The 27,094-nt window shown below is 39.6% G+C and overlaps 1 protein-coding gene across 30 annotated transcripts in view; it reads left to right on the top strand.

Annotated features, from left to right (window-relative positions):
• ARPP21 (cAMP regulated phosphoprotein 21) overlaps positions 1-27,094 on the top strand; it is a 138,870-nt gene that overhangs the window by 94,440 nt on the left and 17,336 nt on the right. For 16 of the 30 annotated variants that reach the window (XM_053975290.1, XM_053975235.1, XM_053975299.1 and 13 more), the window contains 3 exons: positions 86-346; positions 7,980-8,106; positions 22,079-22,150. In XM_053975290.1, the coding sequence (XP_053831265.1) occupies positions 86-346; positions 7,980-8,106; positions 22,079-22,150 (460 nt within the window). Of the gene's footprint in view, positions 1-85; positions 347-7,979; positions 8,107-8,963; positions 9,210-17,585; positions 17,815-18,005; positions 18,142-18,207; positions 18,272-21,450; positions 21,570-22,078; positions 22,151-24,312; positions 24,414-27,094 lie in introns of those variants that run through there. The other 14 variants (XM_053975340.1, XM_053975303.1, XM_053975271.1 and 11 more) reach the window with 7 other exon arrangements.

Here is a 27,094-nt window from a genome sequence, read left to right as displayed (position 1 = left end):
CTCTGAACCTATTTTGTTCTGCTAACTCATGTGCCTGCTCCAGGCATCACATCTATATCCTCTTCTCCTGCCTTCTGCCCCGCAGCGCGATGACATGACAGCGCAGTTTAACCAGATGAGCTTAAGTCGTCAGTCATCAGGAGACAACCCCGAGTCGCCTTCTGGCCCCGTGTACCCCTCGCCCATCCTGCAGCAGCCTGCCCAGCAGACAGGTTACATCTTGGCCTCCCCAAGCCAGCAGCTTCCCCCAGGAGGCTTCACGGGTTCAGGACCACCGGTGTCCCAGCAGGTGCTGCAGCCGCCGCCGCCCCAGGGCTTCGTGCAACAGCCACCGCCACCTGCTCAGGTAGGCAGAACTTCCACTGCCGCTTGGGCACGGTGCCCTTTGTAACATCAGGAAAGGAATATAAATCCCAGATTTTTTTTTTTTTCCCCCTGGTAAAAGTTTAGCAGGTCTTTAGGCAACAGGATGATTGCAAAGCCTCTATTGTTTACTGGGTTTCATCATTTCCTTTCCTCTCCTCAAAATGTTTTCTGAACATATGTTCGTACTCCATGACACATCTGCACATGAATATGAAGGAGGAGGATGAGTAAATGCCCACACTCCTTTTTCCCTGTGCATGTACCAAAAAAGCAAAATGCACATCAGCCCAGGTAGTCGTTAATCATATTTAATTGACTTGAACATGTGAGGTGTCACAGATCAGTAATTTTAGCTGTCTTCCTGAAGACTGATTATGTTTTACTGTTCATTACCAAACATCTCTGCTTGTCTCCTGGGTACCTTTAGTGAATATTGAAAGTGATTACTGTCAAGAAGTAAAATGCACAGATGACTTTCTGGCCAATTTTCAAAGCATACACGTTAAAAAGACAAATTTCTTTATCCAATTATAAATAACTTCATTTAAATTCTACTTTAAATTGTATTAATAGCATTTCACTTGTTTTCATTTTATCCTCTGGAAGAAAAAAATCTTAAAGTTTAAAACCACCATTTCTTTTAATGTAACTTCATTTTAAACCTTATTGGAAGCGGTTGTTTGGTTGGTCGGTTTTTGCTTACTGCTTCTCACTGAAAATTTCCACTTGTGTTTATTAATGGAATTCAGTATTGACATAGGAATGAAGAATTTTTACTGTTACCATCTTTTAAGTGGGCTAAGGATCTAGTTAATTAGATCACTAATTAACAGTAAAAGAAATCTGAGGACTACTGGATGCTGATATCCCATAGAGGACTGCAATCCATAATTTTTGCAATGCATTGGTTAAAAAATGTGCAGCTATTTTTTCTGAAAGAAGGCTTGGCAAAAAGAAGTTTGAAGGAGCTGAAGTTCGATATAATGTGATTTCTTTTACAAAACATTGAAAATACTGCTAGAAAAATATTGCTAGGAAAATATTTCATGGTTTGCCAAATGTAGCAGGTTTGGTGCTTTTTTTAAATTTGGGAGAAAAAAATTACCTAAAGAGCAAAATTCCCTGATAAATCCATCTTCCCATCTGGATTGTGTCTCCTAGTAGAGGCTGTCCAGTCTTTAATCCTCATGTTCAACCCCCAGGTGCCCTCAGCCATTTAATCCAACCTCATGACACTTCTAGTGAAGCAGGTAGATGTGAGCATCTCCATCTTGCAGGCTGCCACCACAGCAGGCACTGATGTTTCCCCTGCCAGCCAGGGTTTGCTGTGGGAGTTGAGTGGGCTGCAGGATGGTGCTTCCTGTCCTGACAGGGACCCCCCATCACCTCTTCACTCCCTCGAGTGAGGCCACGTGTTCAGCTCGCCCTGGGGTCTCTGCTAGACCCAGCTTGGCTGGCATTGCATAGGCTGCTTTGGGCAGGTTTGCTCATTGCTCCTGCCCCGGCGGAGCCTTGCTCTGGGAGCATTGGATTTCACCCCTGCATGCACAGCAGGGCACAGGGTTTTCACTCAGCACAGTGCAGTGTTACTTGGTGAAGCTCTTTTCCAAGTTAATCCTTGTACTGGTGCTACTTAGAGGCAGATTAACTTTTTCACAGGCCAAGTGATGAGGAGGTGCCTTTTCATGTACAGGCTGCTGCAGGACCAGTACAGTACTGTTGTGTCTAATGGTCACTGTGTCTCTGTCCATTCCCCAGCTGCTTTGCTCCTATAGTTGAACACAGTGGAAAGTTACTGGACAGCAGAAAAATATCTTTTGGCTTTGCAACAACTTCAGTTATTTTACTGTGGAATGGTTTGTCCTCGGGGGAAGTGTAGAAAGATGAGAAATTCAGTGCTGTCAGCTTCCTCTAGTTCTACAGGTAACATCCATCTCCAGCTTGTTACTGTTCAAAAAAATCCTTGTCAGATACGTGTGGAAGAGGGCATGGCAGGGTTTAGTGTCTGCTGCCCATGGCCCTATCCCTTGAAGGAGTAGTGGCCTTGTTCTGCCAGAAGGGAGAGAGGGCAACCACTCTTTGCATCTGCATGCACAGACAGGAGCTTCTGATTCACATTTCAAGTTTTTATACATTCACTTCAGTCCTAGAAAGTGGTTTGGATACTACATGCAGCACATGTATAGCACATAGGGGATCCCTCTTAAAAAGAGTAAGAGTGAACCCCTGGGAAATAGTAATACTTCTGCCCTGAGAGCTTAGCTTTCTGTACATGGTAGGTAGATCCCAAATTCTTGACCTGCCCATGGCACAGCTTCACTGTGGCTGTGGGTATTGTCAGTCTGAGTCAGCTTTGTTACTCTTTGGGGCTTAGATGCAATAGTAAGGCTGCTCTCAGACACCATAGCAGGTGGTCTGAGGCAGGCTCTGAGAAAAAAAGCAAGCAATAAAGATGGTAATGGAAGCAAAACATAATGTGATGCATTAATCAATGCAATGCAATCAATGTAAAAGCACTTTTATATCTTAAATGTTGCTATTGAATTTATACCAGTATAAAAGAGGCATGACTTTAATGGCTAATTAGTTCCTGTAAATGCACTGCTGATAAGGTTGACTGTGATACCCTGTATGCTGTTGGAAAATAGCAGTGAAAACTTGGGTGGAGATCCTGTGAGTATGATAATTTCCTTTGGGAGCTCAAAGGAGGAGAAATAAATGCTTCAAGCCTACACACCCAATGGTACTGCATTTAAATTACTAGCTTTTCTATTAAAGTTCAGTTAAATGTGGCCCCACAGCTGCTCTCCAAGATTCTTTCTCCCAGTCTGTATTAAAGCAGAAACACACTGAATTTGAAATTACATGCCTAAGAAGTGATGAAAGAAACATTTGGGTTTCTTTTTGCTTCTTCTTTCATCACAGGTATCCCCCAACTTGATGACAAAGTCATAATTTAATAAATGAAAATAAGGATTTCTCTTTGTTCATACAATTAAAAAAAAAAAAAAAAAAAAAAAAAAAAACCAAACCCAACCCAAATCCCAAATGTTACCTGGGGTTTTCTGAAAGGGATTTTTAGCAGCAAATGACTGTTTGCTTTCTGTCGTGAATATCGAACATATATATCTTTGCTTTCTTTATTTTCAATTTTCTTCTCTTTATGATAGTTTTTCTGTAGCACCTATGGACCAAACACTTTAACAGGGATCCACATTTTGCTTTGTACTACTTTTATCAATGGTGCCTGTCTTTGCCTCTGCAAATGAAGAAGTAGAAAAAATATTAATATTGTGTCAATGGGAAGGGATATCCTCCCTGAAAAGTTATTTTCACTTCTGACTCATTCTGGAAGGTATACTGGTAAAATGATATCCAAAAGTGAGATGGCATGAATTCTTGGAGAGACCTGGAGATGTAATTAATATGTTGAGGGATTTTTCACCTGAATTAATTTTGTGTCATATTTAATCATTTGTCTCTTTGCAGAAGCCCTCTCCGTGAGAGTCTGTAATGACCCTAAGACAAAATCTTTACTCATAGCATATCTTCTCTAGGAAACTTGTTATGAAGAAGACTGGGGAGTCACTGCAAATGAGCAGGGCTTTCCTTGATGATCTTTGAAAATTATAATGGAGAACATCTTACAAGGCATTATTTTTTGTTACCTGCTACTGTAATTATTATGGAGGGGGCAGGGAGGAAGAGAAAAGGCCTTGAAGAATGACTGATCCCTGTCAGTTAGATATTGGGAAGAAATGGCACCTTCATGTGTCCATGTATCACTGGGGTTTCTCTTGTCCTTCTTCACTCCCATTTATGTGACTGCTTCCAGTGCATTAGCAGTGGTGTCAGCAGCTGGATGGAGGTGCTAGTCCAAGCCTGCCTGGATATCAGCAGTGTTAAAAGAAGGTAGAGTACCAGTCCGATGGCTGAATCAAGCCAGTAGGGAAGCAGTTTATGAAAGTAAAATAATCCTGAAGTATATGTGGACTCCTGATCGTGCCACGAGGAAATGAACAAGGTGCCAGTGAATTTCATGGATGCTGCTGGAGGGCAGCCAGAGAGACACCCAGCCTTATAATGGCTCCAGGATGTATGTGGACAAAACAAAGCTGAAAACCAATGCTGCATGGAGTCTCTGCACATCATCTAGAGACAAAGTACATTAGAAAGAGGAGAAAGTAATGTCTGACTGCCATTTCATGAGTGTCTCTGAAATGACATGCCCAGTCCTGTTACAATTTATGTATTGTATAGGAGAGAAAAAATAGAATGCAGTGGAATGGTCAGCCTACAAACAAGTTAATTATTAAAAATCATACTAAAAAAATTGTTTTTCACAATGTCAAGGTTTAAGATCAAAAAACTATGCTTTTAGACTAAAGAAGGTAGCATTTATTTAGGTTATAGCCTTAGAGTGGTAAATTTATTTTAGTCTTAGAATTTGGTGCATTTATTTTAGTTTTAGGGTAAGCACACAGCTTCATTGGCATGCTTGTTAGTGCCATGGAAACCTTCTGATTCTGTAAATAAAATGTCTTACAAGCAAAAGGTTGAAGGTTGTATTGTGCATTTCACATGGGAATGCAACTCAAGTATAATTTGGCATGTTGGTTGGCTGCTACAGAAATGTAATGTTTTTTGTTGAAGGGCACATAAGTAGACAGTAAACAGTATTTTAGTAACACTGATGTGATGAGAAACTAAAAAATTCAAGAGGATCAGAGCAGATGATGTAAGTGATAGTTGTTATCTCTGATCCCTCTAATTCCACTGTTCACCGAAGTAGAATCAGAAAGGAAAAATAACATTTCAGCTACTGACACAGAGATGTACTCAAGATAAATGAGAATGGATCCTTCCAAGCCCCTCAAGCATAAAAGACCTATTTTAGATCATGTCTGTATTTTACACCAAGCCCTTCTTTTAATGTGTGAGCTTTTAAAAAACAAACAAACCTGACCCCCCCACCAAACAAAAAATGAGCTAACAAAACCAAAAACAACAACACACACAAAACAAAACAACAAAACCTATCAAAAGACAAGCCTCTTGTTTTCAGGTCATGTGTGCATGACTACTGTCTAATTCTTCCATTAATCTTTATAAGTGAAATAATTTTTTTTTTACCCTTCTACTACTAACATTTTTTTTTCATGCTGATAGATTGCACTCTCATAAACTTGTAAGTAGTTTGCATAACAAATGTACTACAATGAATTGAGAAAATGAGATCAAAGGAGATGACCCTTTGACTAAAGCTGCGGTTTTATGTGTGTGGTAAAAAAAAAGAAGTGTATGCTTCAGTTTATATATTTGTGCTCAGCATGTTCAACTATAAACCTGACTTCAAAACTTAGATTCTTCAGGTTATGTTTTAAGGTTAATACCTGCAGAATCATTTCCAAAGAGATAATTCTCATTGTTGTCAAATGCTCTTGTTATTTTAAATATCTAGGGGCTTGTCTGCACTGGAAAATGAGGAAGTTGAGATAAAATAAATCCTTTAAGTAAGATTAAGCTGCTGGCAGGATAAGTGAGAGTATTTCCACAGGGGTTTAATATTCTTTAGTTTGTAGAATATGTTCATAGAAAATAAAGAATTTCTGAAAGAATGTCTGTTCAGTTCCCCTCCTCCAAGGCTGGATCAGATATTTGCATTGACTTGACTTAGAGTGGGTCTCCTCATTTCTTTCAAGCCTCCTGTAGCAGAGTGTTGCTGAGAACGATCAGAGATGTCCACGAGATGAGTTTATCACACAAAACTTTCCTGGTCCACAGTTTATACTGCTTAAAGAATGATTTTGCGCCTTAAATGTGTGGGCCCACTTTCCTATTCCCTGTGGCTTTTCTTTGCAGAGAAACAAATTCATAATGGTGGTGTCCATTCTACAAAGGCATTTTGTTTTGTTACATTAGTCACTAACAAAACAAATGGCATGAGGGCAGGCACTAGCCTTTAGGTGTCACTGGGTACTGTCTGGAGGGAGGGTAGCTTACAACATTTTCCAGTCAAAACCTTGTTTTTCTCATACTTGTTTGACTCAGGCTGATATAAGCAGAGAGAGGGGGAAAAAATCAATTGTTTGAAAAGAAAATTAATAGACCTTGAAGAATGGATGGGTGTTCAGCCTCTTGATTGACAGATGCTGTTGACTGTCAGTTGGTCTGTGGGGTTAACTTCGCCAACACCACCCAGTCCAGCTTTGTTAATCCTAATCCTTCTCCCACCACAGTTACCCATTCAGTAGGCTTCTACTTGCCTGAGTAGCAATCCATAGCCTATTCTTGTCTAGTCTTTTGTGTCTGTGCCATTCTTTTTCCTCATCCGAGACTGGAAATTCTCCAAGGAAAATGTCTGATCTCTCTTATGATGTTCTAGCAGTAGTTACCTTTACTCTGCTAACTTTGTGGATGATCAAATTGAATGATCTGTATCAGGAATATTTCTTCCATGCAAATAAAAGTGGCAAAAATAGTTCTTGTTTTTGCATGAAAAAAATAAAATTTGGTCTGACTCTGTGCATATGTCTACATAGGATAAATGCTATGCACAAAGTGAGAAAAAAATTGTATGATTTATTAAGAAATGCTGACTGCTGTGGCAGAAGTTGAGAGAGAAGCAATGTTCTCCCAAGCCTGTGTCCCTCTGCAGTCTGTTCATACCATACATTGTGAAATTCTGTCAGATGCCTACAGTATCCCTGACAGCTGAAAATGAAAAATTTTGAGTGCTTTGAACTTGTGAAGGGTCAGTTGAATGCTATTTAGCTCAAATGTCTCAGTAACAGTGGTGTGGCATGTATAGGAAAAATCTTTTGTTTCAGTCACCCTCAAACTTTCACATTCACGTGTGTGATAAGGAGATCTAGTACACGTTTCTCTGTAATGACAATAATAATAGAATAAAAAAGAAGCCCATCTAGCAGAACTTGCTGACTTAATGCCTACTCAGCTCCTGCAAGAAAACAGCTGTGATGATTTTTTGAACTGTAATTGTTTTCACAACAAGAGCAAGAAAGGCTTTAGAGAGAAATTTTCATGTAAGGAGGGATGTACATGTTAAACAGAAGTATCAATCTGATAATTTCCTTACAAGTGTTAGGGGTGCACACACTCCATCTTGCTCTCCACCTTGTTACTATATATTTGTATTCCAGGCCATTCCTTGCTTTGACTGGACCATTTTCTCCAGAGTACCTTTAATGGTTCAACATGCTGTCTGTATGTGTTATGTTGATACAGAAGGTGTTCTTTGCATCTATTTTTCTGCAGCTTTTGGTATGTTACTGTGATAAAATGTTACTGTGATACTTTTTTTTGGTATATACATGTAGCTTTTTATGAATCCTATTTTTTTTTTCCTTTCAATTAAAATTCTTTTTTTTTTCCTATTTCTTAAAGTATCTGAAAAGAAATGTGGGCACTGATAGTCCTTTTCCTAGCACAGCTGAAAGCAAGCAGCAATTCTTGAAGACACAGGAGGCAAACCTCTTCTCTTGATTGCATTACCACTAATGTGCTTGATTTGATCTTCTGCTCCCCCTCCCTGTTATGTTCTATTTTATGAATCTTTGATCTCTAGAGTTCACTGTTCTCTTTCTTTGCAGATGCCAGTGTATTATTACCCATCTGGTCAGTACCCTACCTCAACAACTCAGCAGTACAGACCCATTGCCTCAGTTCAGTACAACGCACAGCGGAGTCAACAGATCCCCCAGACTGCCCAGCAAGCAGGTATGTATGTCTGGTACTCACTTCTTCAGCTGCTCACAGTGCCATTGGTTGTGCTCTAACTGAACAGCACAGGAGAAAGCTAGTTGCTGTTCTCTTTGAAAATACAGTGAAAATTACAAATTGAGAAACCTTTTGCTTGGACATCCCGAGCAATGGAACTGCAAGGGTTGCATCCTTCATCCCTGCTGTCCTTCATGCACTGTTGCTGTGTCCTCAGTGTCCATGTTCCAAGTGGCTGGGCACAGAGAGAGCTGAGAGGGAGCTGATGTGAGCAGTCACACTGCACATTCAAGCCAACCATTGTGGTTGCCCTCTGTCATGGGTACTCCTCAAGTATTTGTACTGCCCTATGTGGTGGACCGGTCTCAGTGATGCAGAAGGGGCCAGATGTTCTCCACCACCTTGTGCTGTCCCTGGGCCCAAGGAGCAGCAAGGCCGTGTGTGGTTGGTGGCCATCGGGACTGGCTGCCCGCAGCGCTGTGCAGCTGGAAGGGGGGCCGTTACACTGTAAGAGAGTGAGTAGCAGGTCTCACAGTGAACCGGTCTCTTTTCCTGCTGTGTCATGCCACTTCGGATGACTCCAGAGTAAGAGGGACAGAGAGGGAGCTGGGCTGGTGTGTGTCGGGAGAGAGCAGGAATTGTGGTTGTCAAGGAGTCATCACAATTCAAGGGAATAAACAATTCTGGTGTTTGAGATTTTTTTAAGTTTATTTATTTCCTGTCTGATTCTTTAGTGCGCACCTTCCCTCATAGGGTGTCTCAAACAGTAACTCCAGGCGCAGGGGGAGGAGGTGGAGTGCTGGGTTTTGTTTTTCCAGATGGCCAGGTAGAACAAAGCATTCATCATTCAATCTCAGTTTGGCAGAAACCCTTTAGAATGAAAGAGCAGATTCCCGGCAGTAGCCTTGATATGGAAGTCATTTAAGATGCAAGTCAAGAGCCCAGACATGAGATGTGAACAAGACTTATGGGGTCATCCAGCTTGTCAACCTATCTCCGTAATGTGACTGCTAGCAATTTTGTTCCACTCTCTCAGGTGCTCAGGGAGACAAAGACACAGCAAACACAGCTATAACTAAGCAATTCATTACTTTTTTTTAATGCTATTTTGTGTTCTAATAAAATTGGTGACATTTTGGTTGGTGTCAGTGGTGACTGACTGTGTCTGCTTTCATACTTCATATCATACATTCCTGAGAGAGAAGAGGGTGAAGCATTGCACAAAGGTCATCTGTCTCTTCTAGCTTCTCCTGCCTGACAGTCTGGTACCATATTTATTATCTGTATATAGTGGATCCTTGAAACAAAGTGCAAATCAACTTAGATGACATTATCTGGATCTACTGTGTTGTTATAAAACCATATTTATCAGTTTAATGCTACGTCTATAGCCTAGTGGAGATTATGGTAAGTGATATGCACAAGAGATGATCTGACTTACGAGTGATGTTCCGGAGAAGATCCAGCTGTGTGAAAATCCTAATTTTAAAGATAAATTGTAGCACAGGAGCTGTTGAGTGCAGACAATGCAGACATGCAAATGCTAATTTTGTTTCAGTGTTTACTGCATCATTTTCCTTACATATTTTTAAAATATTTGGAGTCAAGGAGTTCGTGTAAAATCTCTAGCGCATCAGTCTTTCCCTGCAATTCACTCTTTCAGCTGCCTGCTCAGTTGGAAGCATTATTTTTATCTCTTTTTTAAAAATGAAAACATTGTGTCTACAGTTTAGACTCCCTGCTGTGGTGATGATTTTAAGTGTTTAGCTATTCTCAGATCTTGAGACATGTCTGCGAACAATTTTGCAAGCTAGTTCATCCCTTTGGCCTCTGATACATCCTTTTCCGTAGTCATGGTCCCAGCTTGTGGTAAGTGTGACAGGAAGCGGATTGCAGTTCCCTACAGATCTTGTTTTGGAGGTGGTGTAAGAATTGTTCAGATTTACTTTCCACTGCATCTCTTGGTATTTGGGAAACAAATAATTGTATATGACCAGAAAACAGTAATCCACAGGCAAGTGTTTCAGACTTCCATTGTCCTCCCCACACAGACTTAGCTTCAGATCAGCACATGAGGAGCCAGGGATAACAAGGGGCCGGAACAAGAAAATATGATGGAAAATAGTGTTTGTGAAACAGAGTGTAGTACAGGAACACTAAGGATGGGAAGGATGAACAGATGGGAAGGAGGCAGATGAAAAGATTATTTCTGAAATGGTTTCCCCAAAGATCTCACATCACTTGCTGTTGCTTCGGAGAGAGGACGGCTGCGGTGCAGGCAGGCCCACGGGAGCCCAGCTGGCTGCCTGGCTGCCGGCTGGCTCCTACAGCAGGACGAGCAAGGAGGCAACCTCAGCCTGGCAGCTCAGGAAATATTTCATTAAAATTAAAAGTTTGCCTGCCTGGAGGAGCTTTCAGAAGCTTTCAAAGCAACAATGAGTTCAGATCTTACTTCCCCTACTTTTGGATGCAGAGGTCAAGGTTTCATCTAATGTTAGCAATTTGTTTTCATTTTTGTTAGAAAAGGTCTCTTCAGGATGGAGCAATATTGATGACTTTTACAGCAAATAGCTAAAGTAAAATGTCTGCACAGCATCTGTGGTGGCTGAGGAAGCCTGTACTCTCATGGCTCTAGAAGGAGAGCAATATTGAGTTAAAATGGCTTCAGGGCAGAAAAAAAGGATGTGCTCACCTAAAATTAGATTAGAGCTCTGGCAGCAATAAATCATTTGGAGAGAAGGCTGAAAACATTTTGTGCATTTATTTACCTTTTTTATTTTTATTTGCCTAAGTGCTGGCTTATGTGAGAACCTACGTGACCCATTTCTAGCAGAAGGCTAGTACAGTGTCCTCCATGAAGATTTTTGTACAAACACCTGCCATTTGAATTATGTTTGTTTCTGTTCAAGCCAAAATGTGGTATCACTGTAAACAAAAATACTTTTGTTTCACTCATGACATTGTTGGTCTTCTTCATTATGCTTTTTCTGCACCATTTTCGTGTTCAGAGCTGCTCAGTGCAAAGTTTTTCAAAGTGTTGCCATTGAGTGGGTCAGGGTTGAGCTGGTGTCTGTTGCACCATGGCATACGTTCGACATCATAGGTGGATTCTTGAGGTGTGTTCAGGCAGGTATTCTCAAAAACAGTTGCTCATTTTTCAAACCATTTGGGTATGTTGCTGTTTCCATTTCTGCACTCTGCAACAGGTGATACTGTGGAGTGCCCAGTTTTGTAAGCACATGGAAGAAAATATTTCTGTATTTGCATCTAGCAGTATTCTGTAAATTGCATGTCTGGCATCATCAGTATTTCATTCTTCAGTAATTATCTCTATTTTGATAGACTGATCCTAGTTACTGTCTGAGTAGAAAAATAGAGATACATTGATGATAAATCAGTAATTATTTCTATTTTGTCATGACAGAAGAAGTCAGCAATGTGTTATTTTATATCTGTGTCTCTATTTTCCCCTATTTTAGCAAATGCTGAGCATTTGGAGGATTTTTCATCTCTGAAGTGCTTCATAAGTATGAGCTAGATAAATATATGAGTATTATCTTTGGATATGCAACTGTTCTTTTTGATGTTCACAAATGAACCAGCAGCAACAAATTTGCATGATTTTTTCCTTCTCTGGTTCATTGTTGTATGTTTGCCTCATGTTCCAGATAATTTCAGAGTGCTACAGAAATTTTATGGATAAAATAATATTTATCTTCTTGCTTGGGCCTAGTTCTAAGAGGATGTTAGCTTGATTTATCACGCAGTTGTAAGGTAAATGTCTGTGGAGTGTGTTTTGCATCAGCAATGAAATAATCTTTTGAGGAGATTAAAGCTAAGATCTATAGTACTTTGATAGTAAGTTTTCCTGCCAAAACTTTATAGTATTTCCAGACAAAATAAGATGCTACTTGACATAATTTGTTGTTCTCCAATTCTGGCAATTAATGTAGTCATGTTAGGATTTCTCATACATTCAAGAATCGACAAATTATGCCATTATAACTTGTTTCAGGGCCCAGATATCATGAGAAGACTCGAGAGAGCATAGGAAATCTCTCTATTTTTTTTTCCTAAAAGCAACAAATTGGTTTGTGTACAGTAGGCAAAGAAAGTCCGTATGTGAGGAAAGTATATATCTGAATACTGTCTGGATGTACAATCCTTTCTTAACCAGTGTTCATGGATCTTCTGTAAACAGCAAGTGTTTGTCTTGAAGAAAAGGTTCCTGATGGAGAGCAGTATTATAAGCCTTTAAAGCTTCCAGTAAAGTAGAAGAAGTAATTGTCTGTTAAATGCATCTCTGAAACAAATTTTAAGTGAAGACAAAATGTACTTTACCAGAGTCGGTAAATTTGTTTAGGTAGGAATCAGAGTCAAATAGACAATGAAATACTGAATTTTTGCTTAATTTAATCATTTCAGTGTCAGCATAATTGAAGAGTGTTAGCTTCAAGCCTCTTTCATCCTCTTTGTCTTCTGAAAGCATTTGTCACTATAAACTGATACTTAGAGGGGAAAAATTGGGGGAAGGGAAATGTGTAGCACTAAAAAAAAAATTGGTATGTTATCATGGTCATTAGAGAACCTTATAAAGAAAGATTGCTGCTTTCTACCTTCATTAGCAACCTGACAGGAGCTCATGGTCCATGATGGATTTGTTTGCATAATTCTGTCTATAATTTCACTGCTTATATAAACATAAACAACTTCAATTTTTAAGTATCTAATTATCTGAAGAAACTATTTCTCTAACAGTAATTGCTTACTGTGTTATTGAAACAGATTTGTGTGGAAGGTGTCCATCTGTGTTCAATGCCTTTTTTTTTTCCTAAAAAGCATTGCAAGGGGGGGTGCATCTCATTTTCACAGAGGCTTGACAGGAATGGGAGGGACAGAGCCCTGCTGTTTCAGATACATAAGTGTGGTGCTATGCTCACCAATGTTGCTGGAAAGCTTTGAAATAAAAAAGAATTTAGTGAAATAGCAGGACCAGATCAAGAAGGAGTTCGGAGCACTTTCAGTCGGACTAAGTTCAAAATTGTAATCTTGAAGTGATCCACACCAATGTTATTAGTTTCTGTTCAAGTATTTTAGGTTGAAATTATCCAGAGGCTTAGAGCTTTACCTACAAGCATGCTTCCATTTAGACAGGATATCTCAGCCCATGCTACCTGAAGTTTTGTGCTCTGGATTTCATTCTTCCTACTGCCTGAGGAGGATGCTGTGACCAAATAGTTCATTCAGAACTTTTTGAGAAGCTTCCTGAATGAGTCAGGATTGAGGGTTAAATTTTTTTCAATTTCTAGTCTTAAAAACACTAAATCCTTTTGTCTTTCTTACTTTATGCAATAGTGCTGCACCAATTCTGAACCAGCATTCAACTTTACAGAATATCTGTAATTAAAATTAATAGCAGAATTATTACTATCACACTTCCTACAGCATACCTGACTCTGAAAATTAAAAGGTGAAATTACTTTTGTCAAAAAGCTTTGCTCTTCCTCAAATGACTTGTTTAATTATTCAGCATTCACACCAGGAGAGAGCAAGTATTGAGGGAAGAGAACACTGGTAGGTTCAGCAGCTAGAATAGTCTTAAGACAGGCACTTATTTCTGGTTTTCTTTCAAGGTGTCACAAGTTGTATTCAACTTCCCTAATACTGATTAGAATTTAAGCCATTTCTGACAGCATTTTTAGTGTTTCAAAGTAAAATACAAATTTCTAAATTTTAATTTTGTTCTAGAGAATGTGTTATCTCATGTTAGTTAATGTACAGGAACAACAGAGAGAGATTTCTAACAGCGTAGTACAGTAGATAGAGCTTCAAAATGGCATCTGTAAAAATTACAGAGGCCACACAAAAATTAAGGTAACACACTAATGTATTCAACAGTGTCTACAAAGAATCTTTGTATTTCTGTCTTTTCTTTGCCAAAAAGAGTCATACATCATCTCTACTGCTAATTCTGTGTTGGATCAATGTGCAGCGCTCCCACTTCCGGCGGTGGAATTTTCCAGCACTGAATAATTGAGAGGTTTATATTGTAGTCCTTGAGAGCAAAGGCAGATTTTTTTTTCTTTTTTTTTTTTTTTTCTTTTTTTTTTTTTTTTTTCCTTTTTTCTTTTCTGATACCATCCTACCATTGGCAGAACTAGTGGAGCCCCACCATTGACAGAAATGCTAGAAAGCCTCTCTGGAGGGACAGAGGCCATCTCCAGCTCTGCTTGAGGCATGCTACTCACAGTAGGTCTGTAGACTTTGGGGGTCAGCTCTCTGTAACTATTCTGCAGATGAAAGCATGCAGCAGGCTGCAGAAGTGGAGGGCTTTTGGGTCTCAGCTAATAATGGAAAAAATACTCTGAACATATAGCAGAGATCTGCACTGCGGGAAGGAAGAGCGGGGAGAGCTTTTGTCTCACAGTTGCTATTGATTGAGGATTTAAGAATCAAAGCACGCTTTGCAGTTGTAAAACTCCATAGAAAAGGACACATATTTAGGTTGGGATGCAGTAGAAGAATCATGTGTGAGTATGCTGGAGGAAGGGCCCACAGCATGTGTTCCGTGTTAGGGTAGAGGAACTCAAGAATGATGTCACAGTAACTGAAGCAATGCTCTGCTGACCAGTCCTGATATATTATAAAGTCCCAGTGTCTTTACCTGAATTTTGTTCAGCTTTTGTTACAGGCTCTTATGTGGTTTACCTAAACTACCCACAAGAACAGCATCCTTCTGCAATTACAAGGATATTTTTATTTTGACTCACCAGTGGTAGTTACATAGAATATATGATTTTATATAGCAAGTGAGCAATTGTTGAAAGTTCTTCTTTGTTGGTTTGCAAGTGAAATAATGCCCATAGTATGGGTGTGTGAAGGAGGCAGCCGTTGAGTCTTCTGTAAGAAAGCAGCTGGTTTCCTTAGCAACTGGCAAGGATATGTGATACCCCTCCAAAAAGTTCTTCACCTCTTCCCCAGGTCCTGCTCTCTGTTGCAGCTCACTCATTATGCACCAGAGCAGAAGGCATTCCTGCAGCATGAGCTAATTGTAATGCGTGATGGCTGGTAGCTGTCACTGGTATTGAACAGACAATTTTAAAAAATTGAATTTGCTGTCTGAGTGTCTGGTTCTAACAACAGCTTGATTATTTCTGTTACTGCTAGTAATGCATAGCCCCTGCTGAGGTTTCACTTCTAGTGGCTATCTCTGGCATTTGTCATTATGAATGATAAGGATAAACACAGGTTTTCTTGCTGCAGACCCTGGTGAGGGTTCTTTCATGCCTGATAGGATGTAGATTGAGGAAGGAAAGAGGTGTTTCTTTATTTGGCCTTGGTTGCCAATCTCAGGACTTTGCTGTAAATGAGAGTCATTTGATGTTAATTCACTCCAGAATGGAAAAATAAAGCTGCTATTTCTGCTTCTGTGTTGGTGGCAAGACATGACTATGACCCGATCAGAAATGTTATTTTCAGGATGGAGAGACAAACAAGCAACACTACTCAATATGTTGAACTGCAGTTCCTTTTTTAGAAGTTTGAATCCCTAGTGCAACGCGCAATGGGAAGTTAGATAAGCTTTTACTCCAGTTTCTCTGAGAAGAGCTGAGATTAAAAGTGCTTCAACACAGATTTTCATTCTGAATTTTTACATATTTAATTTAACTTTTATTTTCAATGCAGTTCCCAGGATCCTAGTGTCTTGATTACAAATGGTCTTTTGATTACTGTCATGTAAATGCTTAAGGACAAGGAAAGGAAAAGAAGCCAACCTGTGCAATAATGTTTTTTGTGCCATAGTCATACCAAGGAGCTACAGCAAGTCTTAAGACACCTCTTAACTAAGAACTAGGTATATATATGAAGAAATCTTCTTTTTCACTCCTGGGACCAGGCAGAGAGCTTGCAATCAGGGCTAAAAGAATGTTAAGGCAGCTGCCATGGTGGCCATCCAGTTCAGGGCTGTTTTCCACCTCTAAAAACTGTTCCTTAGCTTAGGTAAATCAGAAAAAAAAAGAAAAAGCTTTTACGGTGGCAGCTGTTTATTCATTCACACCAGTAGAAGGTTGGGCACCCAAAGCTCCTACTGAGTGCTGAAAACAAGAAGCATATTTTTGGTATTGCACATGTAAGGTCCAAGTGTGTTTTCCTAAATGTTAGGAGTGTGTTTCCTAAATGTTCCTAAGTGTTTGGAATAATTTCTGGATTTGCTACTGTTTGAATTTCTCATTGTCTTCATTCTCGGTGTTCCTTAGATTTGCTTATACAATGAAAACCCACAGCCATTATGAGAAATGGGTATTGGACTTTGTCTGTAAATAACAGCAGTCTTTTTCTTGAACCAAATAATCTCTTTCTGAAGGACGTTAGCCCTGTGGCATTGCTTAAGGAGAAAAAAATGAAGAAAAAAAAAAAGCAGCCATTTCTGAGCAAGCAAATATTTAGGCTGTATATATCTACATATATGTATCCTTGCTTTTTCTGTCAGTCTGTGTTATCAAAACATTTTGTTATGTGCTTCAGCACTGTCCTCAGGGCTTCCAAGTAGCATGCTGGTAAAACAGAACATCTTCAATAGCATCTGCTCAACATTGCTGCATTTCCAGCTTTCTCTTTGTTGAGAGCTACCTTTCATCAGGTACTGAGTCTGCAGGAGTGCAAAAGACTGGATTTTTACAGGTCCTACAAAAGAACTTCCACAAATTGAATTTTTAAGGTTCTCAAATACTACTTTATAGAATAAGAAAAAGAAGGGAAATGTATTAAATTATAAGAAGGAATGTGCTACTTCAAAATGATTGCTGGATTAATAGTTTGTATCAAATGGCAATTTTAATTCTCTCTCAATTGGAGAAATAGAAAGCAATTAATCTTCTGTAGCACATTGTGAAAAATAAGGGCTTCTTCAGGATCTCAGTGAAGCTGTTCCTTCACTTAACCTTGAGCTAGGCAATAAATAATTATAAATGCAGCTACATCGCAAGGAGAAAGCAGTTTGGTGCAATAGAATTATCATCTAATTCAGGAATAAGAAACTTGAATTAGGTTCCTGATGTTCTTTGTTCCAGAAGAGTATGAATTTGATTGTGATTTGTGCATAAAAGAGTGGAGCTGGGTTTTGCAGAGCGGATTTTATACCCAAACTAGCACAAGCTGATTTATATTGCAATGTTTACTAAGCAAATGCTCTTGTGCTCTCTGAGCTATAACTCACATAGACCCTCTGATGAGAGGACTTGTTTTACAGAGGGAGAAGGTGATGTCCAAGGTGCATGGGTGCATTAACATCTGTTAAATAATTTCTTGCTCTTTACTAAGGGCTCTCTACTGTCAGTACTTCCTTCCACAAAATTTTCAGTGTGTCCATCATATAAAGTTTCTGTTCCTCTGTGGTATGCTGCTGAGGAGACTAAGGATACAACGGAGAGCTGCTTCATCCTGAGCTTCTGTCCTGACCACAGTGCCATCCCTTACAGCTCCCATGCGTGCCTTGCAGATCCCAAAGCAGTGTTGCTAACCTCGCTTCACCTTGGGACTTTTCAGCCAACTCAGTGGAAACTGGCCAGTGAAAGGATCAATGAAGCATGTATGAATGGGTCAGCAGTTCATATCATGGAGCAGTGCACAGGATACTCTGGTAAGGAGAGGCAAAGGATGTGAGAAAAAAAATAAATGCAGAAGTGAAAAGAGCTGTATTTTTTAGTGTAGAACCATGCCTCAGCATCTTGCTCTACTAAAGCAATAGGCAGGAGCTATTCAAACCCCAGACTAATTCCCTAAAAATGGGAAGCCATGAGTTTGTTATGTCAGTTTCTGTTCAGGAAGAAAGCATTCCTAAATATAATAAAGCAAATATTATTCTGCTCTTCTTTGAATTGTTCATCTCTGTTTCCCAGATATCTGTCTTTGCAGTATAAGGAACAAGAAACTTGTTCCTAGAAAACACAGCTAGCAGTGGCAGTGGGTTTGTAGGACATTGTTGAGTCTGCGTACTAATTTCATGGAGATAATGTATGTCTGGAGTGAGCCATGTTTATACTTCCGTGGTGGACACTTCATAGTGATTAAGACTCACTTACTTTTACCCATTTTGTCTAGGTGTTGATAGTGTGCTCTGGAGCATTTACAAACTAAACTGAAGATTTCTTTCTTTTATAAAATTTAAATAAATGTGATGTGCAATTGCTCATACACTCTTAGTTGCTTCTGTGGAAATTTGAGACCAATCAAATGGCTACAAAGGCTGATGTGGTATGTCAAAAGTTATGGAACTAAAGAAGGTATGGAATATAAGATATGGAACTAATGTTTGTACATTCCCATCCCCCCCCCCCCCCCCACTTACACACTTTTTCCCCCCTTTGATGTATTTATTTGTTCCATTATAAGGAAAAATGTGCAAAGCTAATCATTTTTTATTAAAGACTGTGTGTGGTCTTAAATCAGTTTGCTGACCAATTTGAAACCTAGAGGAAGGGGACATTTAGTTCTGTATCTGTCTGCTCAGTCTGCTTGGTCCTGATTGCTACATTACCTAGGTTTAGAGTGGTGTTTGGAATGCATTAGACTGGGGTTTTTTTGGGTTTGTTTTTTTTTTTTTTGCTATAATGTGGCATTTAGAAAGGTATGATTTATTGGAGAAACAGGTGTGGGCACACGGAAAAACAATCTGTCTTAGAGAGTTATTTCTAGATGACTAGTAAAATGTTGATGCCAAGTAGGCCATAATTAATCAGCAAGAAGTCTTTTCCTGAGTTTCCTCCTGTAGGTAAACAGACTCAGGACATCCATCAAATCGAAACTGAGAGAATGAGGGGGGAACAGCCTGAGTCTCCAGTTAGCAAAGCAGTTGTATTTCTTTGAAGCAATCCCAGCAGGGTGCTTTGCTGAGTGATTGCAAAATCGGCTTCAAAAACAAATCCTGAATTTCTTATTTCTCATAGGTTTCTTTAAGTTTTAATATACTTCTGGTGGCTGCTGCATACCAAGAAGGTGAACAATGGCACAGAAAATGGACTGATAAACCAAAATCTTTCTCTGATTTCCCCTGAAGTGGCCTCACACCTTTTCTTTCATCTTCTTTTCAGTATGTTGTGGTGTGCAAGTATATCAGTAGTTACTTAGTGAGTTCTAATCATGCTGAGCTCACTAAGCACAAAAGTAAATGTCAAAAACTTCTGTTGATTGTCTGTTTTAGAGCAGCTTTGTCACAGTGCTTTCAAAAGCTTTAGGTCTGGAGATGTTTGATTTGGAGATGAAACAAGTGGTAGCCTAGTTTTTATGCTATACTGTAGTAATCTGAAAATCTCAGTAAGTTTTGTTAACTGGAAATGCAGTTTCACTTAATTTATGTCTGTTTTGTGCTTCGAGAGATCTATAATGCTAAGAGGTGGGACTTGCGCTGCACACTGTGCTGGCCATGGAGCAGGGGTGGATATTGGTGGATCTGCCGTGCAGGTGGTTGATTTCTGATTTTGCTTTAGTTGATGCAAGAATATGTCATTCATCTTCTTATTTAGCAGTATGGGAATTAGAGTCACTTCATAATACCTAAAAGTCAAAGAACTCCCAGGTATCCTTCGTTTAGGTCCACAGAGCTTAGTGATTAGAGAATCTGCAGGGAAAGTGGAAGCTTTCTGGATGCGGAAAAGCAGGGAGAGTTTGAGTGCCCATGGCAGGAATCAGTCCTCAGAAAACGACCTGCTTATTTTGCAAGACTTGACTTCTTTTGAAAAATCTGAAGAACTAGCTTGTTGGAATGAATCCCAGAAGTCCAACAATTAGGTGAGGTCATGTGTGTAGTTTCATAATTAGGTTGTGCTGTAAATGAGGAAAAGCCATAATCAATACTGTTGTTCAAATCCTTAGGTAAAGGTCATGTGTCAGATCTTTCCAGTGGTTTTCAAACTAGGTATAACTTTAGATTAATTTTCCAAAAATCCCTATGAATTGCTTAAGAAACTCCATTAGTCTTGATGCACAATGAAAATAGCAAAAGCACTGTTTCAGTATGTTAGTTGAATGTTTACCTTTGCTCAAAAACTGGCTATCCAAGCATTTTCTGTTGCGTTCTAGTGTCTAAAGAAGGACAGAATTAAGATGCTGAATCAGTGTTTTTAAAATCTAGTTTATCTGAACGCCTGTAATTTCTACAATTCACTGTATCTCTTTACTAGAAGCACAGCCTGTGAACCGCTGGTGTCCTTGGGAAGATTTATGTTGGGCCCAAGAGCTGTCCTTTATTGCATGAATGTTGGGGTCTTCCTAGGCAGAACTGAGTGATTTGTTTCCTTAGGAGCAGTGAATTCTTGGATCCTAACTGGCCAGCAGCTGATTTTTTAACAGCTTTAATATGGATGCTTTGTGATGACCCCAAGACAAATTTGTGTGGAGGTTGTTTTCCAGGTTTTTTTTTTTATTTTATTTTTTCAGTCTGCCTTGTGTCCATCTGTTTCTTTCCAAAGATGAACCTCTTTACATAATTCACAAAAGCCCTACATGTGTGCCTTATGAGTATGAGGAGAATGTGCTTAGGTGCATCTGTTCTCCCTCATGTGATTAAACAAGGAGGAAAGAAAACTTGTAGCTTCCAGCACCAGTTCTCCCCAGGGCAGGAGGTTAACATTTGACCAGATGACTGGCCTTTTTATTAAAGAGTCCCAGAAAAAGCAGATGCAGATTTCATCAAGGCTTGATCTTTCGAAATTCACTTTGCCTACTCAGCCAACTTCTCAGAGGATTTTTCCCACAGCTCACAAAGGATCCATTTGGAGAAAATTGCTAAGCAATGTTTACCAATCCATCTGTGCTCTTGAATGTCTAGACCTGTGTAAGGGCTGAGGTAAAGTCTTTATAAGCTGTCATGCTGAAAACCATTTTTAAGTCCTCCTTTGGTTTGCAACATAGGAAATGTAAAGATTAGAAATTCTGCTGAGGCATTTTCACATTCATTCCAATTCTTTAGCAATTTGTAGAGCAAATTCTGTTGTTGTTTATATGATTATTAGGTAATTAAATACTGCATCTCATTCATATGTGCCTATGTCACTGGAATTAAGGTTACAAGGACTACTTTTGCATTGCCTTTTTTCTGATTTCTAAATATTTAACCTTGCTCCCTAGTGTTCTCCAAGGCCATTCAGACACAAATGGACCGACCTGTATTCCCATTTTTGAAAGCTGGAAATGTGACCTCTAAAGAAATTGCAGCTATAGCCAAGCAATGACAAATTTCTTCCAGTTTTCAGTGCTTGATTTTCATTTCAGGGATCTGTTTGTCTCTGTATAGTTGTCAATGTGTGTAGTTTGCTGCAGATTTATTTATCAAGCTTTTTCTTACAGTTCATGCATCCCTAACTTTAGGAATAATGCAGTTCTTTGCTGAAGTGTCCTTCAATAGTGAAGCTGCTGTGATCATGCTGTGGAAGAGCAGGGCTGGCGTGAAGGGAGTCTTGGGGAGTGTAAGATTTCTCTTTACTTTGGACCTTAACCTTCTGCTGGTGTGAACTGACACTTGGACAGATGCATCTGCACAGACCATCCTGCACCATCAGAATTCTGATTTGCTTGCAGGGTTGGAAAAGAAAGGTGCTGCATACTAAAATATGTGTAGGCTTTTCATCCTGGCTACTTCAACCTTTGGTCTTGAAAAGCAGATTATTATCTATTGAGTAAGAATTGTATTTGTATTTTGGCAGTATGTTAAAATAGAGCCTTAGCAAAGAGACACCCGTTGCCCTTGCCTGAGAAGTAATATTGATTTCAAGAAGATGAAGAAGCTTTTGTCTTCTTGTTACAAAATATTGTAATATTGACATAACAGAAACTGAAAAATTGAATATAATATAGTGGGGAATTTTCCTTTTAGTTGAAGGACAGCACTGCAAAAAAATTCTTTATAGTTACTAGGCTGTAAAAGCATGTGGTAAAATACTCTCAGCTTTTATACCATATTTACTTTCTATGACAGCCTTCCAGAGCCACTGTCATAGGCCTGGGAATTCTGCTACTGTTTTCCTTGGAGACCTAAGGAACCTGATAGGTATGGAGCATTTCTAGTTTTTGTGTTGTGTTGCTGAGCCTACAGGTAAAGCCATGACTAGGATATTATTGAATACCTAGTAAAAGTGAAGGGGGTGGTGGGGACAATATACCTCAGCAAGTTTCAAAGACCACATTTTCTCCTTTCCTTTTGCTGGTGCTTTCTGTGGAATCTTTCCTTGCAAAGGGAATAATGAAATCGTTAAGTCCATCACACTATTAAAAGATGCTGGGGTTTATTCTGTAATGAGATCTCAGAGGCCCAGGACACCACTCTTGCTCTCCCTTCAGAAGAAAAATGAACTGCAGCTGCAGCAGCTTGGCTGGCTGCTGTGGCCAGAGAGGCTGGGAAGCTGTCAGAGGAGTTTGAAATGGAGCAATAGGTTTCCAGTAATTTTGGCTCTTTACGCAAAATAACATCTGTGCCCATAAAGAGAAGTTATCCTTCCAGGGAAGTATCCTGAAAGATGTTTCAAAGCCTGAAGCATAGAAATGGAGTTTGGGGAAGAAGGTAGATTTGGAACATATTTAACAGTGAAATCTTCAGGGAACAGGGGATAAAGTGAATGTTTTCTGGGTTAGAGTATGTGGGAGGAGTGTATTTTCTGGTCAATTTTACTATGACTGCAGGAATGCTGTGAGAGTTATTTCATTGCTTCAGGACAAGAAGTCACAAGCAGGTGATGGGACAGGGAGGGGTATTGCTGTTTCTTCTAAATAAAGACAACAGGCTATAGCAATGACTGCTGCCTCCTACCCAATTTGCAGTAGAGGGGGAGAATCCCTCCCCTGCTCAGAGGTAAAGTTCAGCAGAATATTTCTGGTTGTTTGGTAAAGTAGAATTTGAGGTATGCTGCAAACATTCCTTTATTTAAAGTGAAAAACACAAATCTGAAATGTATAGACAAGAAAAAGAACAGGGGAGTGCATTCCTTGTTACAGCTTCCATATCCAAGTTGTTGTTGAAGAAACAAAAATGCTCTCATTCCTTTCCCTTGCTTGAAGTAATCTATTTATGCCTTGTATTTCTATGAAGTGTTGTAGGAAAAAATTATAATTACACTATATGAAACTAATTCTACTATGCTGAATTAAGTTTAAAATAATGTTGAATCCATATTTCCATTAGCAAGCAATGAAAAAGCTATTAAGACTAAGACTTAACACACAATCAGTTCAATTCCTGCAAATGTTTCTACAGAAGCATGGTGCTGCAGAGCTGTAAAAAAAAATTGAAGTGATAACCTGAAATGTGCTGTAGTATCTGTACTACCTAAAATTTCAATTCAAGAAAAAATGTTTTTTCTTCTAACTATTATATTAGAACTACAGAGGGGTCAGGTGCAAAGAGGTACCGAGCTCTTTTTTCCTATGTGTTTTAGGAAAATTAGTTTTATCACTTTTGCATTTTCTCCCAGCCTCCCTCTGTAGAGAAAGCATTTAACTCCCTTACTTTTAAAGTATCAATCCATGTACAGGTGGTTTATATTGTTTTAGTTACGGTGTCACTGGGCTATTTTTCATCCAGAGCCTGTAAATACAAAAAAACTCCAGAAATGGCCGACTTCCACTAAAAAGTTACTCACAGACTCATTCTGTGAGTATGCCGTATGCCTGAGGTCCTCAGTTTACACAGTAATGGGTATCATAAAAATAGGATAGATATTCATTGTCACTTCCCAAGAGAGTGTTTTGGATTAAGTAACTTAAAAATTCCCACCAGACAGGAATGTTAAATGTGTTTTATTTTTTGCAGATGAGCTCATTACAGTATAACTGCTGATAAACTTCTTTTGATCCATGGCAAGATGTAACTGCTTTGGCCTAGTCATTAATTCAGGACACAAAGATGTGCCTACCAGTGTGTCAGAATGGGAGGACTGTAATAATTGGAGGCAGATATAATTCATTAAACTTTCCCTAGTAGTATGAGAAAAGCCTGGCACATGGCTCTCCATAGCACTGCCCAGGGATGTGTGCTCTTCAAAGGGACACCCCCTGAAGTACAGGTTGACTCTGAAGTCAGTCTTCATCTGTGCTAGTACGTTAGAGGGCAGAATTTAGCCCAAAGTGTCTTAAAATAGTTTTCAGTGCTTTACATTAGTAAAACCCTGCTGTGGGTTAAAACTTTGTCATCATGCTTTTTCTGTGCTCCTTTTCCAGTGCTGCTCTGAGCCATGGGAAGAGCGTGGCTTTTTCTGTGAGATTGAAATGCTGTGATCAATGAACAAGTGTGCCCAGCAACTCGATTCCCTCGCAGAAGGGGTGCTGCAGGTGGTGACTGCAATGTCCCCATCCCATTCTGGATGTTGGCAGAGCTAAACCACATGACCCTTTGGTCCCTTTGCCCACTGTGCTGAAGCCATGCAGTAGGTGTGCTGTAGGTCCATAGCCTGCAGCTTGCTTCAGTGCCTACAACCTGGAAGCAGGAGGCAGTTATTTTCCAGCTTCCACCCAAGAGGTACCACCTAAATTGTGACCTTCTGTGCCAGACTTTGTTCCAGAGCCAGTTTGTAAATGCTTTGTATGTCAGCTTTAGCTGGGAAGTCCCAACCACTCTCACCATTGTAACATTATCTTCCAAAGAGCCAACGAAAATACAGCTTTGATGTGTTTCTTTTGGTGCTCAGATGCCATTGCATGTGAGGTATTATCCTGAAAACCACATTATCACAGTAACTCAGGGCCTTCGGGCATCTGATGTTGCCAATTGCCTTCACTTCTTGCTGGTATGTAATTTATCACCAGCGTGGCCTACCCTGCTAATATGCACCCTTTGTGGGCAGAGGCGAAGCTAATATACTTTCAAAGTGTATTTGAATTGCTTCCATAAATCACAGCTGTCACTATGAGCAGTTTTATCACTTGCCAGAACAATATGTTATGCTCATGCTTTATAGCCTTGGTACTATTCTGAACTTTTATTTGTCTAAATTGTGATACATCATAACTTATTTTATCAAACAAATTTGAGCAGCCCCAGGTTTTTTATTATTATTCTATTTTTACATGGAAACACTGTAAAGAGCATTTTTATGTGACATGCTTTATAGTTGTAATTATTACTTTTTATTAGTAATTAGCTCTAAGAACACTAGCAGTTTGCTTTCTATTTGTTAATTTTCATTCTTCTAAGTAGTTCATGCAGCTGGGGCAGCTTTGTTTTTGTAGCTCATTTCCTCTCCTACCCTGCTGTGTAGCAGGAAGAGCAACTACATGGTAGTCATGAGCCATGGAGTTGGAGATGGGGAGGAGGAGCCTCATTGCTTCATAGATTTTTATTTGCTAACTGTGCAGAATATCCACCAAATTAATTAATTGTGTGGATTTAAAATAAGAAGCCTCGTGAAATCCAGAAAGCACTTGCAGGCGAGCCATCCTACCTGAGAACTCAAGGATAGTGTGGCAGGGAGGTCACAAGTAGTTATTTATGCCTAAGGCATAATTAATGCCTTCATCTGGGAGTGCTTTCCCTGAATCACAGAAAGCAGCTGGGAGCATGAGCAGTATGAGAACTCAGAGCTGTGCTGTGGTGCCCTGGCTCAGGCATAGGCTGGAGAATGGGACAGTTGTGCCTCAGCAGCCAGAGCCACTCACCTGGGCAAGGACCAGTCTGCCTGTCCTGTCCCTGTCCCAGGCATGCAGAGCAGGGCTATGTCCATCTGCCAGCTCAGCCTCCCCACCAGGCAGGGTCCTCTAACATCACTGGAAACTCTGCACAGATGCAAGCTCATCCATCATATTTCTCTTCTTTTGCCATAGTTGTAGATCTGTTTGTGAGTGTGACCTGTGACTGGTTGAGGACTTCACTGCAATAAGAGACTCTCCTCAGCTCTTCTTTCTCAGGGATGCTCTGACATTAAATGCACTATTTCCAGAACAGTAAAATATCTCCTTTTTTACAGCCATGCCTAAAATACCAGTGAATATTTATGAACCAATTTGCCATGGCTTCTCCTGCGATCGGGAAAAAAGAAAGTGTATTTTTTTTTTTAATTGATGAAATACCTCATTCCAGAATATGAGAACAAGGTCTATAAAGTAGTCAGTTTTATAATTAGAAAATTATTTATTTGCAGCAAATATATTTGCTAAAATGTGAAGATTGCAGTCCTCTGTTTTTAATGTGAAAAATATATGCTAATTGATTAAAATTGAGCAGTGTCTCTAATGGAATTTTTTTAGGTGTAGATCAAGTTCTTTGTCACAAGCAGTAGTCTAAAGGTATGGCTTAGGTTTGTCCTTTTAGAGAAGTTAGCGTTTATTCTCAAGGTTTGCACTCAGAATGAGCAGTAGTTGCTAAAGAATGTTCTGCAGATATATTTGCAGATCCTGTGATTTTCTCTCTTCAAAAATTTTAGCTACACAAACATTTTCAGCAGATTGGCTAGGCACATCAGCTACCACTTCAGAAGTGCATGTTGTAAATTTTACATGAAGAGACATTTTTGGCAGCTGTTTTGTGGTTTGACTTTGAGCAGCCCCAGAAAGGGTATGTGAAATCAGTTACTCCATCCAGACCATGTAAGCAAGAAACAAGTATTTTAACCTAAGGATGATTTGGAGGATGGTACTGTATTAAATTCAATGATTGCACACAGAGGAATTCATGTATAATGAATCTATTCTTCTGCCCACGTACATAGATTGTTTCATAGGATCAGAGGAACTAAGGGTGGAGGATACTCCCGATTTATGTGAAAAACAAAAAGCACTAAGAAACCTGTTTTTCCTACAGAAAACATCTCTCCCACCTCAGCTAAGCCTGGGGAGCTGACAGATACCATTGTAGCATCTGTAAATGCTTCCAATTTAATTTGAAAACATCCATTTGTATTGCTTTGTGACAAATTTCTGATTCAGAGACCTGTAGTTAAGATTTTGCTCTGGCAGCTGACTCTTACAATGCCCTCTTCCTCGCCTTCCAGCCAGTATTGACAGACTT

This window comes from Vidua macroura, chromosome 1 (assembly GCF_024509145.1).
Source record: "Vidua macroura isolate BioBank_ID:100142 chromosome 1, ASM2450914v1, whole genome shotgun sequence".
Classification (NCBI taxonomy): Eukaryota; Metazoa; Chordata; class Aves; order Passeriformes; family Viduidae; genus Vidua; species Vidua macroura.
Note: the sequence above shows the minus strand (reverse complement) of the source record. Positions and strands in the feature narration are given on the sequence as shown.